At 41.9% G+C, this 18,871-nt stretch overlaps 1 protein-coding gene across 1 annotated transcript in view; it reads right to left on the minus strand.

Annotated features, from left to right (window-relative positions):
• The window catches only part of JAM3 (junctional adhesion molecule 3), a gene marked incomplete at its 5' end in the record, with an annotated part of 67,708 nt that overhangs the window by 5,012 nt on the left and 43,825 nt on the right, over positions 1-18,871 (minus strand). The window contains 3 exons of the mRNA XM_081239007.1: positions 296-448; positions 3,756-3,869; positions 4,350-4,415. Coding sequence (XP_081095133.1) covers positions 296-448; positions 3,756-3,869; positions 4,350-4,415 — 333 coding nt within the window. The remainder of the gene's footprint in view (positions 1-295; positions 449-3,755; positions 3,870-4,349; positions 4,416-18,871) is intronic.

An 18,871-nucleotide genomic window follows, 5' to 3' on the forward strand; every position in this document is an offset into this window, starting at 1 on the left:
CTGGCCTGCTCCCCCGCGGCTCACGCTGCCTGTGGTTGCCCCCGTAGGTGACCCCCCCAGCGTTCCCAGTGCCTCCACCCCCTCTAGCAGGTGGACAGCCGAGGCAGAAGTTCCCCTTATCTCCTCACTTCCAACCCAAGGCAGGCAGCCTGAGCTTCCCCTTCCCCGCCCGGCCCCACCCAGCGCCGCATCCTCGGGGACATGACCGTAGAAACGAAGGAAGCAAGCTGGTCTTCTCCCCACAGGCAGGCGCGTGAGCCGAGGGCAGGGGCCACCACCCCACGTGTACCCGCACCTTGCACAGTTAACTCGATGACAATCTCATCAATCTCCTTGCGGTCGTGCCGAGCAACCACCTCACAGCGGTAAAGGGCTGAGTCTGTCCGGGTCACGTTCCAGATCTTCAGAGAGGTTTTCCCCAGCAGTTCTGCACGGCCGGCCAGGTCTCCTGTACAGGAGAAGACAGGGCACTGAGGGGCTCTTTACAGACAGCTCTGCTGCTTGAAGGAGGAGGTTCCAGGGCCATCTCTGGTGCCTCGGCAGGAAAACTGCAACTGGCTCGTCTCCGTTCCTGTGAGAACGCTGAGCACCAAGGGAGCACCTGGACTGTAAGAGGACGTGGCCATGTGTCTCTGTTGTTAAGGCAAGGGCCTCCTTTCCTTTTCATCATTCCCAGAAAGGGTTCCCCATTAAAAGAGAAAACAAGTCAAACAACATTAAAAGACAAGCAGCATTCCACAAATGGTTCTGGGACAACTGGGTACCCACATGCAAGAGAATGACGTGGACCCCTACCTCACACCACACACCACACACACCTTACTGCACAAGCTGAAACTGTGAAACCCTTAGGAAAAAACAGACATGAATAACCATGACCTTGGATTAGACAGTGATCTCTTAGGTCACTAAAAGCACAAGCCCACACACACACAAAGTTATATCAGCCTTCACGAGCCTTTCATAAAAAATTAAAAACTTTTCTGCTTCAAAGGACAGAAGCAAGTAAGACAATCCGCTGACTGGGAGAAAATCATATATCTGACAAAGGACTAGTATACAGAACGTATGAAAATTCGCAATTCAACAAATAAACAACCTAATTAAAAATGGACAAAGGATTTGAATAGACATTTCTCCAGAAAGATAGACAAATAGCCAATAAGCACGTGAAAAGATTCTCAATATCATTAGCTGTCAGGGAAATGCAAATAAGAACCACAATGAGATACCACTTCACACCCCCTAGGATAACTGAAATCAAAACAATGGATAATCTCAAGCGTTACTGAGGATGTGGGGAAACACACAGCCAAGGGAATGTAAAATTGTCCAGCCACTGTGGAAAAGAGTTTGGCAGTTTCTTAAAAAACTAAACATGTGATACCAAATGACCCCACAATTGTGCTCCTGTTCATTATCTCCAAGAAGTGAAAAATTACGTTTGCACAAAAACCTGTACAATGTTTATGAACATTATTGATAGTAGCCAAAACATGGAAACAACCCAAATGTACAGCAGTTGAAGAAATGCAGCGTATCTATAATGGAATATTATTCATTGATATAAAGAAGAACAGGGACTTCCCTGGTGATCCAGTGGTTAAGAATCCACCTTCCAATGCAGGGTACACGGGTTCAATCTCTGGTCAGGGAACTAAGATCCCACATGCCGTGGGGCAATTAAGCCTGTGTGCTCTAGAGCCCGTGCGCCACAACTAAAGATCCCACATGCAGCAATGAATATCCCGTGTGCTGCAACTAAGACCCGACAAGGCCAAATAAATAAAATTTTTAAAAAAAAGAACAAAGTACAGACACTTGCTACAACATGGATGAACCTTGAAAATGATACACTAAGTGAAAGAAGCCAGGACCAAATACTGTATGATTCCATTTATAGGAAGCATCCAGAACAGGCAAATCCACAGAGACAAAGTGGATTAGTGGCTGCCAGGTTGGGGAAGGAGGGGTGGACACAGTTTCTTTTGGGGGTGGGGATGTGCTGGAATCTGACAGTGACGACCACACGTCATTGCTGAATGTACTAACCACCAACTACACGCTTCAAAACAGTGAGTCTTGGGCCTCCCTGGTGGCGCAGTGGTTGAGAGTCTGCCTGCCGATGCAGGGGACACGGGTTCGTACCCCGGTCCGGGAAGATCCCACATGCCGTGGAGCAGCTGGGCCTGTGCGCCATGGCCGCTGAGCCTGCGCGTCCGGAGCCTGTGCTCCGCAACGGGAGAGGCCACAACAGTGAGAGGCCCGCGTACCGCAAAAAAAAAAAAAAAAAAACAGTGAGTTTCATGCTATGTGAATTACTGTGTCTCAATTAAAACATTTTTAAAGCATAAAGGACACAGTAACTCTTTCAAAGAAGCACAAAGAACCCGGGCACTGACAAATAGGGAAAGAGTTAGAAAAGAAAATGACACAAAAATTAGAAATGAATTTACTAAACCTGCTAATTGGTGACAAGTCTAGGAAGGATTTACCACACGTGATGGAAACAGCAAAATGCTTTTGATAAGAGAACGAACATTTCTGAAGGTGTTTTCTAGTGGGAAGGTTCGTCATCCAGGCATCAGCAGGGGTCAGAACGTCCACGGTGTGGGAAACAAGTAAATGCAAACCCATCAGGCGCTGTTGGCACAGCCCTGCCCTAAGGCAAGGTCTCCCTCCAGGCCTCTTATTTTGTGTGGCAATTTCTGGGAAAAAACAGAAAGTTGCTTAAGAACATTCCCCGCTCGCTCGGTCAGGGATGAAGCTCCCAGAAAAAAACGATTTGGTTCCTGAGAATAACATTGCCATCTCTTCGTAAATCAGAGGTGGGAGGATACTGGTGGGGAAACAGAACTGTTTTTAAGAGCCCATGACCCCTGATGATGTGGAGGACCTGAGGCAGAAAGGCCGTGACTTCAGGTTGATCTGCAAAGCCTCCACCCTTCCCTGAAACCCCCACTGTCACATTCTCAGAGGGATCGGGGCTGCCCGCCTCTGCAGCTGCGCTGACACTTCCATCCACCTGCTGTCCCCCAGGGTGGCCCCCTCCCCCCATCACAACCCCTCGCCCCGTCCACACTACCCTGACCCCCTCCTGGCCTCTGCAGAAGAATCCTGAACTGGGCCCTGCTCTCAGCTGTGCCCACCACCAGACCCGTCTGCAAAGCAGCCACCCCCGTCTCTAAAGCATCAGTGGGACCACATCACGCCCCTCCTGAGGCCTTCCAAGTGCCATCCACCTCGTGTCCGCCCTCCCCTGCTGGGCCAAGAGCCGGCGGTCCCTCCAAGAAGCTCCCTGCGCTTCCATGTCTTTCTACCCCACGTGCTCCTGGCCCAGCGCCTCCCTGCAGCCCCTACCCTGCCCTCCCACGTGGTGTGCTCGGCACCCAGGTGTGTACAGTGGGCGCTGCTGTCCCCCTGCTGTTCCATACTGTCCTACTGATGAAGTCACTTATAAAGTCGTGGGTCACGACAGGGAGATGGCCTCGGAGAATGTTCACTCAGATACCTCAAAGCTACGCTGCGTGTGGACTAAAATCCTAACTGATGAAGTGATATTTACTGAAGCAGGGTCACAGGTGCAGGGAAGTTCCATACACTATTCTCACTACTTTTGCATGTTGACTTTTCCATATGTAAAACAAGACAGAACACCAATCCTGGCTACAGATGCAGGTCCAGTTAGAGCAAAGTCTTGGCCACAAGTGCATGTCTGGGCCTTCTGTACAAACGAGAGGACCACAGGATCATACCCTGAATTTTGTTATCAAAAAACACATATGTGGTTTGTTCATCTTGGATTTTCTTCCACTCAATCCTGGGGTCATTTGTCTGTGAATCCGTAATGATACAAGACAGTTCCACACCTAAGGAGCGAGGGAAAAAAGAGAACTGTCAGTGAATGTGGAACAATTTTAGGTTCACTTGTATACCCAGACCCTGGCAAGCTATATGTATATTTAGGTCTGTCATATAGATTAAAAATCTAGCTAGCTCCAGGCTCCAAGAGACTTTAGTTTTAGCCAGAAAAACAATACAGATGATTAGCAAAGACTTGTATTAAAGAGAGTACACGTTCCCCCTAATATTCTGCTTGTATATAAGAACGTTCTTGGTGGTGTAAACGCAAAGCCAGGCCAGGAATCAGGTTTCAGCCAACAGAAAGCCTGCAGAGTTGCCCGTGGGCTGCTGAAGCAGTGCTTCACTCACACGTGCACTTCAGATGACTGCTGGGAGCCAGCCACCCCCCAGCCTCTTCGGCAGGACACATCCGTGTGCGTCTATCCTGCATCGGCTGCCGGATCACAAAGTGGTGCCCCTTTGCCCAAACCCTTCCTTGTACTTACTTTCAAATTCCTGTACCACTGGGTTTCGGTTGCTGGATTTGAGATTCACAGCCCCTATCAAGCAGCCTGAAGGAAAAAGGAAAAGTAAAATCAGAGACAATGCAACAATAAAAGAGCAGAGAACCCGCACTTGAGATCAGACTTTCCCTTCATGGAGGCTACAATCACTAACCACAGAGGACGTAAAATGTCATATTCCAAAACAAAGTCTCTTAGATACAGCAGGGTGACTGCTTTCTCTCAGTCTGACCTTCACTGGAAGGAACCCAGGAGAAAGAGAATTCTCAGAGTGCACTTTCCTTCTTAGTCCCAGAACAAAGCCCCTAGAACTTTCAAGACCTTCCTCTAAGAATGTACTTTTTAAAAAAGGATTGTAAGAGAGCTACACAACAACAGACTGGACAACCTAGAAGAAATGGACAAATTCTTAGAATCACAATTTTCTAAGACTGAATCATGAAGAAAGAAAATCTAAATAGATCACTAGTAAGGAGACTGAAACAGTAATCAAAAGCTCCCCCCAAACAAAAGTCCAGGACCAGTCAGCTTCACTGGTAAATCCTACCAAACATTCAAGGATTTGATACATGTCCTTCTCAAACTATCCCCCAAAATACAAGAGGACAGAACACTTCCTAACGCACTTTTCAAGGCCAACGTCACCCTGATCCCAAAACCAGACAAAGATAACACACAAAAAGAAAGTGATCTCTGATGAAATAGGTGCAAAAATTCTCAACAAAATATTAGCAAACTGAATACAACAATACATTAAAAAGATCATACACCATGAACAAATGGGACTTTTCCCAGTGTGGAAGGATGGTTCAACATCCACAGATCAATGAACATGATACACCACATTAACAAAATGAAGGATAAAAACCATACGAGCATCTCAGTAGATGCAGAAAGAACATTTCACAGGATTCAACACCTATTTATGACAAAACTCTCAAAAAAATGGGTATAGAAGGAAGCTCAACATAATAAAGGCCACAAATGACAAACCCACAGTTAACATCATACTCTACAGCAAGGGTCCCCAACCTCCAGGCCGCAGACTGGTAGGCCTGTTAGGAACCAGGCCACATAACAGGAGGTAAATGGCGGGCAAGCGACCGAAGCTTCATCTTACACTCCCTGTCGCTCACATTACCGCCTGACCGTTGCTCACATTACTGCCTAAACCTCTCCCTGCCTCCCCCAGTCCGAGGAAAAACTGTCTTCCATGAAACCGGTCCCCAGTGTCAAAAAAGTTGGGGATCAGGGCCTCCCTGGTGGCGCAGTGGTTGAGAGTCCGCCTGCGGATGCAGGGGATGCGGGTTCGTGCCCCGGTCTGGGAGGATCCCATATGCAGCGGAGCGGCTGGGCCCGTGAGCCATGGCCGCTGGGCCTGCGCGTCCAGAGCCTGTGCTCCGCAGCGGGAGAGGCCACAACAGTGAGAGGCCTGCATACCGCAAAAAAAAAAAAAAAAAGTTGGGGATCGCTGCTCTACAGTGAAAAACTAAAAGCTTTCCTTTAAAATCGGGAACAAGGTAAGGATGCCCACTCTCACCACTCCTATTCAACACAGAAAGTCCTAGCCAGAGCAATTAGCCATGAAAAGAAAATTAAAATATCCGGGGACTTCCCTGGTGGCCCAGTGGTTAAGAATCCGCCTGCCAATGCAGGGGACACAGGTTTGATCCCTGGTCCAGGAAGATCCACATGCCATGGAGCAACTAAGCCCATGCGCCACAACTACCAAGCCTGTGCCCTAGAGCCCATGAGTCACAACTACAGAGCCCACGCGCCACAAGTGCTGGAGCCCACGTGCTCTAGGGCCCGTGCTCCGCAACAAGAGAAGCCACTGCGATGAGAAGCCCACGCACCACAAAGAGCAGCCCCCACTCGCCGCAACTAGAGAAAGCCCATGTGCAGCAACGAAGACCCAACACAGCCAAAAAATAAATTTTTTAAAAAAGAAAAAAAATTAATTAAAAAAACCCATCCAAATTGGAAAGGAAGAAGTGAAATTATCACTATTTGTATATGACATGATTTTATATACAGAAAATCCTAAAAACTCCACCAAAAAACTATTAGATATAATAAATGAATTCAGTAAAGTTGAAGGGTACAAAATCAACATACAGAAATCTGTTCTATTTCTAAACATTAACCACAAGCTAGCAGAAAGAGAAATTAAGAAAACAATCCCATTTACAACTCCAACAAAAAGAATAAAATAACCTAAGAATAAACTTTACCAAGGAGGTGAAAGACCTGTACACAGAAAACTATAAGACATTGTTCAAAGAAACTGAAGAAGTCACAAAGAAATGGAAAGACATTCTGTGCTCATGGACTGAAAGAATTAACACTGTTAAAATGTCCATATTACCTAAAGCAACCACAGATTCAATGCAATCCCTATCAACATCCCAAGGGCATTTTTATTTTTCACAGAAATAGAACAAAAAATTCTAAAATTCATATACAACCACAAAAGACCCTGAATAACCAAAGCAATCCTGAGAAAAAAAGAAAAAAGCTGGAGATATCACACTCCCTGATTTCAAACTATATTATAAAGCTTTAGAACTCAAAACAGCACGATATTGGCAGAAAAACAGATATAGCTCAATGTAACAGAATTGAAAGTCCAGAAATAAACCAACACATATATGGACAATTAATTTATGACAAAGGAGCAAACAGCATACAATGGAGAAAGGATAGTCTTCAATAAATGGTGTTGGGAAAACTGCAGAGTCACATGTGAAAAAAAAAATTGAAACTAGATGACTATCATATGCCATACACAAAAATCAACCCCAAATGGATTAAAGATTGAATGTAAGCCATGAAACTATAAAACTCTAAAAGAAAACACAGGCAGCATGCCTTTGACATCAGTCTTAGCAATATCTTTCTAGATATGCCTCCTCAGCAAGGGAAACAAAAGCAAAAATAAACAAATGGGACCACATCAAACTAAAAACCTTTTGCACAGCAAAGAAAACAACAAAATGAAAACACAAGCTACCAAATAGAAGATATTTGCAAATCATATATCCAATAAGGCATTAATGCTCAAAATATATAAAGAACAATTAAAAAACCCAAATAACCTGATTAAAAAATGGGCAAAGGAACTGAACATACATTTTTGCAAAGAAGACATACAGATGGTCAACAGACATGAAAAGATGTTCAACGTCACTAATTATCAGGGAAACGCAAATCAAAATCACAATGAGATATCACATTATATCTGTCAGAATGGCTGTTATCAAAAAGGCAAGAAATAACAAGTGTTGGCAAGGATGTGGAGAAAAGGAAACCACGGTGCACGTGGGTAATGTAAATTGGTGCAGCCACTGTGGAAAACAGTATGGAGATCCTCAAAAAACTAACACTAGGGGGCTTCCCTGGTGGTGCAGTGGTTGAGAGTCCGCCTGCCGATGCAGGGGACACGGGTTCATGCCCCAGTCCAGGAAGATCCCACATGCCTCAGAGCGGCTGGGCCCGTGAGCCATGGCCACTGAGCCTGCGCGTCCGGAGCCTGTGCTCCGCAACGGGAGAGGCCACAACAGTGAGAGGCCCGTGCACCACAAAAAAAACAAAAAAACAAAAAAAAAACTAACACTAGAACTACCATATGACTGAGCAATTCCACTCCTGGGTATTTATCGGAAGAAAACAAAAACACTAATTATAAAAGATATATGTACCCCTATGTTCATTGCAGCATTATTTATAGTAGCCAAGATATGGAAGCAACCTAAGTGGCCATCAATGGAAAAATGGATAAAGATGTGGCATGTGTGTGTATGTATATGTGTGTGTGGAATGGAATATTACTCAGCCATAAAAAAGGATGGAATCTTGCCATTTGCAGCAACATGAATGAACCTTGAGGATATTATGCTAAGTGAAATATCAGGTGAAGAAAGACAAATACCATATGATTTCACTCATACGTGGAATATAAAAAAACAAACAAAATGACAAAATAAATGAACCACACCAAACTATAACAAACATGCAGATACAGAGAACAGAGTAGTGGTTACCAGAGGGGGTGGGGATGGTAAAGGGGGTCAATATGGTGATGCGTGGAAAGTAAACTCTTGGTGGTAAGCTGCTGTAGTGGATACAGAAGTAGAAGTATAATGTTGTGCACACGAAGCTTATATAATGTTATAAAATCAGTGTTACCTCAATAAAAAAAAATTTTTTTTAAGAATTTTCTTTTCATCATCTCCCTGACCCACATGGGCCTTCTTGTCATTCCTCCCTCCTGCCTGGTACCTTCCCCTGCAGGATGGCATGGACATTCTGGGTACAGTTACCAACCAGGTAAGAGACCACCTTGCTGGATTAGCTGTTTATCTAACCCGTGATTTCCATCCATTAAAAAGTTTGCACCAGTCTTTGGTAAAATAAGAAAAATAACAACATGGTGATTTTCATGAAGCTTAGCTGAATGAAGCTATCGATGAAATCAAAATATGCTATTTGCATGGTGATCTCTTTCAAAATTAGCACCTGACTATCCACGTGTTTAAACAACGTTGAAATCAGTTATCATGGTCTCAAAATGTCTTAGCTGATTTCTTGAAGACAAGATCAACTAGGTACATTGACCACCTACAAAATGTCATTCTTCAGCTACTTGGCCTCTAGGAGAATATGCCATCCCCAGAGAAGGCCTTCCTACATTAACCCTCATTAAGGTCCCTGGACCTCAGCTTACCACACCAGGTAAGAAAATGTAAGGACTTGTACTCTGAGCTGCAGGTCACAAAAATCCATTTTTTATTTTTAAATCTTATTTAATGGTTCGGCTACATGTATACATTCCAAGTATATGTTTTGATGCTTTCTGTCTTATTTAGTAAGACTTCATTAGTTACAGAAGAAGCCTTAAAGAATGTAATAATAGGGATGAAAATCTGAAGTATAGGGGCTTCCCTGGTTGGTGCAGTGGTTAAGAATCCACCTGCCAATGCAGGGGACACAGGTTCAAGCCCTGGTCTGGGAAGATCCCACATGCCGCGGAGCAACTAAGCCCGTGCGCCACAACTACTGAGCCTGCGCTCTAGAGCCCGTGCTCCACAACGAGAAGTCACCGCAATGAGAAGCCTGCGCACCGCAACGAAGAGTAGCCCCCGCTCGCTGCAACTAGAGAAAGCCCGCACACAGCAACGAAGACCCAACAGAGCCTAAATAAATAAATAAACTTTAAAGTTAAAAAAAAAAAAAAAAAAGAAGTATAATATACCTGAACTGTCATTAGTTGCTAAAACAGTCACTTCTACTTTAGATTTCAGATCCGGGACAAGTGGCGCCTGCTCTGTTTTGTTTTGTAACCACATGCTACTCCTTTTGGGGAAACCCACCCACACTAATGCAGCCCTTTCCACTGCTCCTTCCATCCAGAAGCCCCCAGGGACCCACTAACAGAGAGGAACACGAGACGCTCTGAGTATCTACCAAGGCCACACAGGTTCCCTCTAAGGAAAATGACCTCAGACAGTCCTTTCAGTGCCATCACTGTAAGTTAGGGAAAGTGACCTCAGACAGTCCTTTCAGTGCCATCACTGTAATTTGGGTGATGAGACACCAAAACTGTGGTCCCAAATGACTATGACCAGGGATCAGCTTCCGACCCAAAGGCCATCTAAGGGGCCTTAGAGGTAAGTCACGACAGCTTTGCCTGACTGGATAATGACAGGCCAACCCAATCTGAGGCTTTCTCTTGAGAAGTATGAAGCTGAGAGAAATAAGAGAATAAACTAGAGAGTTTACAGTCACGAGAGAAACAGCTGAAGTAGAGGCTGAGGATGCAGAGCTGGCGACAGATGACCCAGGGGACAAGAAGGGGACACTGAGGTTACTCTAGTGTCCACAAAGGTCAGATTGTCACGGGGGCCAACTCTTCACAATAAACCTCTTAGGGAAACCAAGACCACTTGTTTCTTATAACCTAAAAGAAGCTAAGGTAACACAGCCCCAGATGACGGAGATAATCACCTCTTTTCTCCCCCTGCATTGTGGCCAAGCTGAGTGCACCCCAAGGCCTGACTCTCTCCTGCCCAACCACACGAGCAAGGGCAGAGCCCGACAAAGTGATGGCTCACAGCAGCCGGGCCCTGGCTCTGCCGAGGCCCCATGCTGAGTCTCTGCTCAGCATTTCCTTCTGCTCCAAACTGTTCTTAAATGTAAAAACGGGTACGCTCCTTACTTTGCCCACCTCCAACAGCCCAGGGTCCCACTTTAAAATACAGAAGTAACTTGTGTATCAAAACAGTGTTTGTGAGGACTGGAAGCCCCAGACCAAACACTTGAAGAGGTCGTAGGTAACTCCTCCGGATATGAGCCAGTGCCTGGGCATGAGGTTCTGACATAAGCCAACCTCCTGGTGCTGTCAGAATACACTGAGGCTACATTATGTAAGACTGAGCAAAGGGTTTTTGGAAGGAAGGAGAAAAAAAAGGGAAAACCCGTTACAGCATCCATCACATGCAGCTGTTCCTCTTTAATTTCATACCAACCTTGGCTTGCCTACCAGACTCTAAGCTCTTTGGGACAATCCAGTCATTCAGCAATTTTTTATTTATTGCCTTTTATAAGCCAGATACTGGCCTAAACATGAGGGATGATACATGAATAAAAGATAAAAATCTATGCCCTCATGGAGCTTACATTCTATCAACAGTACAAAGAAACTAGTATCATACGCACTCATCTTTGTATCTTCAAATCTAGTGTGGAATGATATTTAGCAGGGACTCCAAAAGTGTTTACCGAATAAATCAATGTGCATTTTTTATGTTCTAGATTGGATCTCCTTGAGTTTTCCAGAAAATCACTGAGTTGAATTCAGTTTGCTCAGAGCTATAATGTGGCTACTCTCTTTTTCATCTTGCCCAGGAATCCATTATTAAATCTTGGACTTAGAAGGAAACTAAGACATGTGTAGTTGTCTGTTTCTATTCACATCCTCCGAAAGAAATGTAAGACTGTCCTCTGGAGGCAGGTGTGGTAAGTTCCAAGTATATTGTGTTCATTTAATGTGACCTTGACCTAGCCTCCCCCAATGGTTACATAATTACAGCACAATATCAAAACCAGAAAACTGACGCATGTACAGTGTATGTGGATGGCTGTACATCATTTATCACATGTGAAGATTCCTGTAACCACCACCGCAGTCAAGACACAGACCTCTTCCATCACCAAAGACCTCCCTCCTGCAGGCCCTCACCATCCCTCAGCACTGGCAACTGTTAATCTGTCCCCCACGGCCATAATTCTGTCATTTGGAGAATGCTATATAACAGGAAATACACAGCCGGTGGCCTTTTGAGGCTGCCTTTTTTGTTCAGAATAAAGCCCTTTAGATCCATCCACCTTGTGTGTAATGACAGTTTGTTTCTTTCTACAGCCAAGCAGTGCTCCACACCGGGGATGCACCACACTGTGTTTAACCACTCACCCATGGAAAGGCGTCTGGGTTGTTACCAGTTTGGGGCTATGATGAATAAAACTGCTGTGACATTTGTGCACGGACTTTCATATGAACGTAACTTTCCTTTTCTCTGGGACAAATGCCCAAGAGCACAAACCCTCGTCGTATGTTGTGGCATGGTTAGTTGTTTAAAGAAACTAATAACTGTTTTCCAAAGTTGGGCTAGACCAAAAATTCATTGTAGGAAAGTTTTCTTTCTAAATTTTGGTTTTTAAACTTAGCAGAGTACACTGGACCACTCTGTACTACCTTTGCAACTTCCTATGAATCTATAAATATTTAAACATTAAATCACAGAACACTTCTCTATTTCTAAAATGATGATAGTGAAATCAGTATGGCATTCGGAGTCGGTTGGGTATGCAAAAAACTGAAATGACAGTTTTAAAGCATTGATATTCACAATACATCAGAAATCATATATATACTTAACAACTATTTAAACTTAGATACAAATTTTTATGTAAGGTCTCCTGAATTCTTTCAGTGAATACATCAGTTAAAAAATCAACTGGCATGGGACTTCCCTGGTGGTCCAGTGGTTAAGAATCCGCCTTCCAATGCAGGGGATGCGGGTTCGATCCCTGGTCAGGGAGCTAAGATCCCGAATGCCGCAGGGCAACTAAGCCTGCACACCACGACTACTGAGCTCACGCACCTCACGCGCCACAACTAGAGAGAAGCCCACGTGCCGCAACGAAGAGCCCGTGTGCCGCAACTAAGACCTGACGCAGCCAAATAAATAAGTATTTTTAAAAAATTTTTAAAAATCAACTGGCGTAACCGTATTCATGACCAAAGTATATAAAAGGAATACTCGTGTGGTCATGAGTAATCTGCAGTGCATTTCACTGAACAGTAATGTCTGAGGTTTTGCTTTTGGACTCTCTAAAAAACAGCAGCAGCAGGTAGAAAGTCTGCTGTTCCTACCCCGCTGAAGGTTAGTGAACAGAGAAAATAGGAGTCAGGGTGACATCAAGATTCCCCCTTTATCAAATGTGGTATTTTTATCTCAGGAGATTCTTACAACTGAATGTGAGACGTGAGGCTCCGCCCTTTGTACTCTCACTGCGTTTTCCACTTTTCCCACTGTCTCACCATCATCACTATTTAACAATGTTTTTTATTCTGGTACACATACACAACATAAAATTTACCATTTTAACTACTTTTACATGTAAAACCTCAGCAGCATTAGGTACATGCACAATGTGTGCAGCCAACACCACCATCTGTCTCCACAACTTGCTCGTCATACCAAACAGAAACTCCATCCCCATTAAACAGCAGCTCCCCACTTCTTCAGAGCCCTGGCCTCTGGCAACCTCCAGGCCATTGTCTCTGGACTTGCCTACCTGACAGACCTCACAAGTGGAATCACACAATATTTGTCCTTTTATGTCTGGCTTAATTCATGCAGGATGATGCTTCCAAGGTACATCCATGTAACATGTAGCAGCATCCCATTCCCTTTAAGGCTGAATGATATTCCACTGTACGTATACAATCATCCCTCGGTACCTGCAGTGGACTGGTTCCAGGACAGCCCTCAGCTAGCAAAACCCATGAATGCTCAGGTCCTTCATATGAAGTGGCCTAGTGTTTGCATACAACCTACACGACCTCTCAGGTACTTTAAATCATCTCTAGGTTACTTATAATGCCTAATACAATGCCAATGCTATATAAAAAGTTGCCAGGGCGAGGCAAATTCAAGTGTGGCTTTTTGTAACTTTCTGGAATCTTTTTTCAAATATTTTGGATCTGCATTTGTTAAATCCATGGATATGGAACCCATAAATATGGAGTGCTGACTGTATACCATGTCTTGTTTATCCATTCATCTGTTGATGGACATTAGGTTGTTTCTACCTTTTGGCCATTGTGAATAATGCTGCTGTGAACAGTGGTGTACAAATATCTGAGTCCCTGCTTTCAACTATTTACGGTATGCACCTAGAAGCTTAATTACTGGATCATATTGCAATCCTATGTGTAACTTTTTGAAGAACTCCCAAACTTTTCCACAGTGGCTGCACCATTTTATGATCCCATCAGCAATGCAGACAGATTCGAGTTTCTCCACATCCTCACCAACATTCGTAATTTTCCTTTCTTTTTTTTTCAATAATATCCATCCTAATGGGTGTGGTGTTTGTGGTTTTTATTTGCATTTCCATAAAGGCTAATAATGCACATCCTTTCATGTGTTTATTGACCATTTGCATATCTTCTTTGGAGAAATGTTTATTCAAATCCTTTGCCATTTTTTAAATTGGATTGTTTGGGGTTTTTGTTGTTGAGTTGTAGGAGCTCTTTATATATTCTGGATATTAATCCCTTGTTATATATGTGCTTTGCAAATAACTCCTCCCACTCTAAGTTGTATTTTTACTCTCTTGATAGTATACTTTGATGTACAAAAGTTTTTAATTTCAATTAAGTCCAATTTAACTATTTTTTTTCTTTTGTTGCCTGCCTGTGCTTTTGATGTCACATCCAAGAAATCATTGCCAAATCCAATGTCATGAATATCTTCCACTGTTTTCTTCTAAGAATTTTATAGTTTTAAATCATATGTTTAGGTCTTTGGTCCATTTTAATTTTTTATAAGGCAAGGATCCAACTTCATTATTTAGAATGTGTATATCCAGTTTTTCTAACATCATTTGGTGAAAAGACTGTGCTCCATTCAATGGTCTTGGCACCCTTGTCAGAAATTATTTGACTATATACACAAGAGTTTATTTCAGGGCTCTGTGTTCTGTTCCATTGGTCCATACGTCTCTCTTTATGCCAGTACCATACTGTTTTGATTACTGTAGCTTCATAGTAAGTTTTGTAATCAGCAACTGTGAGTCCTCCAACTTTGTTCTTTTTTTTTTTTTCAAGATGACTTTGGCTATTCGGGTTCCCTTGAGATTCCATATAAAACTTTAGGATGGGATTTTCTATTTCTGAAAAAAAAATTGGGATTTTGATAGAGAATGTATTGAATCTGTAGATGGCTTTCCATAGTTTTAACAATATTAAGTTTTCTAATCCATAAACATGGAGTATCTTCCATTTATTTGTATCTCCTTAAATTTCTTTCAACAGTGTTTTGTAGATTTCACTGTACTATGTCTTTTACCTCCTTGATTAAATTTATTCCTAAGTATTTCATTCATTTAGATACTACTGTAAATGGGATTGTTTTCTTAATTTCCTTTTCTGATTGTTCTTTGTGTATAGAAATGCAACTGATATTTGTATGTTGATTTTGTTTTCTGTTTTCCTGTTATTAGCTCTAACAGGGTTTTTTGTTTCTTTGTTTTTGGTGTAATCTTTAGGGTTTTCCACGTATAAGATTAAATCATCCATGAATAGGGATAATTTTATGTTTTCTTTTCCAATTTGGATAACTTTTAAATTTCTTTTTGTTGCCTAATTGCTCTGGCTAGAAATTCCAATGTTATGTAGAACAAAAGTGGTGAGCTCTGGTATCCTACTCTTCTTCCTGATCTTAGGGAAAAACCTTTCGGTCTTTCACCATTAATAATGACACTGGCTATAAGGTTTTTCATAGATCTTTTATTATGTTGAAAGAGATCTCATCTTCTCCTAGTTTATTGAGTGTTTTTATTATGAAAGGGTGTTGAATTTGTCAAATATATTTCTGCATCAATTGAGATAATCATGTGGTTCTTTTCCTATATTCTATTAATACGGCGTATTACTGTAAGTTTCATATGTTAAACCATTCTTGCATTCTGGGAACAAATCCCATTCATTCACGGTGTATAATCCTTTTAGTGAGTTGTGGAATTCCATCCGCTAGTATGTTTTGGAAGAATTTTGCATCAATGTTAAGGAATACTGGTCTATAGCTTTCTTGTAGTGGCTTTGCCTGGTGTTAGTATCAGGGTAATGCTGGCCTTACAGAATGAGCTAGGAAGTATTCTCTTCAATCTTTGGGAAGAGTATGAGAAGGACTGGTACAAATTCTTTAAATGTTTGGTAGAATCCATCAGTGAAACCATCAGGTCCAAGCTTTTCTGTTTTTAATTACTGTAGTTGTATTCAGATTTTCTACTTCTTTTTTTTTTTTTTTTTTTTTTTTTTTTTTGCTGTATGCGGGCCTCTCACTGTTGTGGCCTCTCCCGTTGCGGAGCACAGGCTCCGGATGCGCAGGCTCAGCGGCCATGGCTCACAGGCCCAGCCGCTCCGCGGCATGTGGGATCTTCCCAGACCGGGGCACGAACCCGTGTCCCCTGCATCGGCAGGCCGACTCCCAACCACCGTGCCACCAGGGAAGCCCAGATTTTCTACTTCTTAATGACTACATTTTGCTAGATTTTATGTTTTTAGGAATTTGTCCATTTCATCTAGGTTATCCAACTTGTTGATATATACTTGTTCATAGCACTGTCTTATAATCCTATTTATTTCCATAAAATCAGTAGTTATAGCCCCACTTTCTTTGCTGATTTTAGTAATTCAAGTCTTTTTTCCTTACTGAATCTAGTTAAAGGTTTGTCAATTTTGCTGTTTTTTTCACAAAAGCAACTTTTGTTTTCATTGACTTTTCCCTACTGTTTTTCTTTTCTCTTTTTCATTAACCTCTGCTCTAATCTTTATTAATTCCTTCCTTCTGCTAGTTTTGGGTTTAGTTTGTTCTCCTTTGTCCAGTTCCTTAAGGTGTAAGATTGTCACTGATTTGAGATATTTCTTTTTTTTTTTTTTTTTTTGAAATTTACATGTCTTAGTACTGCTTTTGCTGAATCCCATTAAGTTTTGGTACATTGTGTTTTCATTTTCATTTTCTTCAGGTATTTTCTAACTTCTTTGACCCATTGGTTAAGAGTATGTTGATTTCCATGTATCTGTAAATATTCTAGTTTCCTTCAGTTATTTACTTCTAACTTCATTCCACTGTGATGAGAAAAGATACTTAATATGCTTAAAATTTTTTTTTAATTAAGATTTGTGTTTCGACCTAATATATGATCTATCCTAGAGAATGTTCCATCTGCACATGTGGAAAATGTGTATTCTGCTGTTTTGGGGTGTAGTGTTCTGTATGTTAGGTCTGACTGGTCCATATTGTTCTTCAAGCCCTATATTTCCTTATTAATCTTCTATCTTGTCTATCTGTTATTGAAAGTAGGGCACTGAAATGTCCGATTATTATTGTAAAACAATCTGTTTCTCGTTTCAATCCTCTCAATGTTTGCTTCATATATTATGGGGCTTAGATATTTCATGCATATGTTTATAATTGTTATGTTTTCTTGGTGAATCAATATACATTGTCATTCTTTGTCTCTTGTAACAGTTTTCTGACTTAAAGTCTACTTTGTCTGATATGAGTATAGCTACCTCAGCTCTCTTTTGGTTATTATTTGCATAGAATGTCTTTTTCCATCCTTTCACTTTACCAACCTATTTGTGTTTAGGTCTAAAGTGAGTGTCTTGTAGACAGCATAAAGTTGGATCACATTATTTCATCCATTCTGCCAATCTCTGCCTTTTGACTGGACAGTTTGATCCATTTTCATGTAATTAACTGATAAAGGACTTACTTTTGCTATTTTGCTACTTGTCTTCTGTGTATATTATTCTTTTGTCCCTCATTTCATCCATTATTGCCTTCTTTTGTATTTTGTTGATTTTTTTTGTACTGACACATTTTGATTCCCTTCTCATATCCTTTAGTGTATACTCATGATAACCAAACTTTGTGGTTATCATGAGGATTATCATAACATCCTAAAATTACAACAAACTTGAATTGATACCAATTTAATTGTATACAAAAACTCTACTGTCCTACCTTTTATGTTATTAAAGACACAAATTACATCTTTATACACTGTGTGCCTTATCAATAACGGATTTATCTTTTAAATTCGGCAGAAATAAAAAGTGCAGTTACAAACCAAAATTATAATAAGACTAGCATTTATATTTGTCCATTAATTACCTCTACTGGAGATCTTTAGATCTTCATGCAGCTTTGAGCTACTGTCTGGTGTTGCTTCATTTCAACTTGAAGGATTTCCTTTAGCACTTTTTGTAGGCAGGGCTAGTGGTCATGAACTCCCTCGGCTTTTGTTCTTCTGGGAATGTCTTAATTTTTCCCTCATTTTTGAAAGTCAGAGTTGCCAGATATAAAATCTTCTGCTTACAGCGTTGTTGGTGGGGTTTTTTTTTCTTTCAACACATTAAATCTTTCATCCCACTGTCTTCTGGCATCCAACATTTCTGATGAGAAATCAGTTTAAGATCTTGTTGAGTATCCCCTGTACGTAATCTTGCTGTTTTCAAGATTCTCTCTTTGTCTTTAGCTTTTGACTGTTTGATTATGATGTGTCTCAGGGTGGGTCCTCTTGGGTTTATCCTACTTAAGAGTTCACCGAGCTTCTTGGATTTGTAGATAAATGCCATATATCAAATTGGGGGAGTTTTCAGCCATTATTTCTTCAGATAACCTTTCTGCCTCTCTCTCTCCCTCTTCTCCTGGGACCCCCATAAAACATATCTTGGTCAGCTTGACAGCACCCCACAATTCCCTTAGGCTCTGTTATGGGGTGAATTGTGTCCCCCTGCCACCCAAATTCATATATTGAAGCCTTCACCCCCAGCAACCCAGAATGTGACTATATGTGGAGATAGGGTCCTTAAAGAGGTAATAAGTTAAAATGAGGCTGTTAGGGGCCCTAATCCAATCTGACTAGTGTTCTTATAAAAATAGGAGATTAGGACACATAGAATGACGTGTGTGCAGAGGAAAGACCATGTGAGGACACAGCAAGAAGGTGGCCGTATGCAAGCCAAAGAGAAGCCTCAGAAGAAATCAACTCTGCCAATATCTTGATCTTGAACATCTACCCTCCAGAACTGTAAGAAAATTAATTTCTGTTGTTTAAGCCACTCAGTCTGTGATATTGTTATGGCAGCCTAGCAAACTGACACAGGCTCTGTTCACATTTCTCCATTATTTTTCCTCTCTTCTCCC

The sequence above is a fragment of the Mesoplodon bidens genome, assembly GCF_964165515.1.
Source record: "Mesoplodon bidens genome assembly, chromosome: 7".
NCBI classification, from domain to species: Eukaryota; Metazoa; Chordata; class Mammalia; order Artiodactyla; family Ziphiidae; genus Mesoplodon; species Mesoplodon bidens.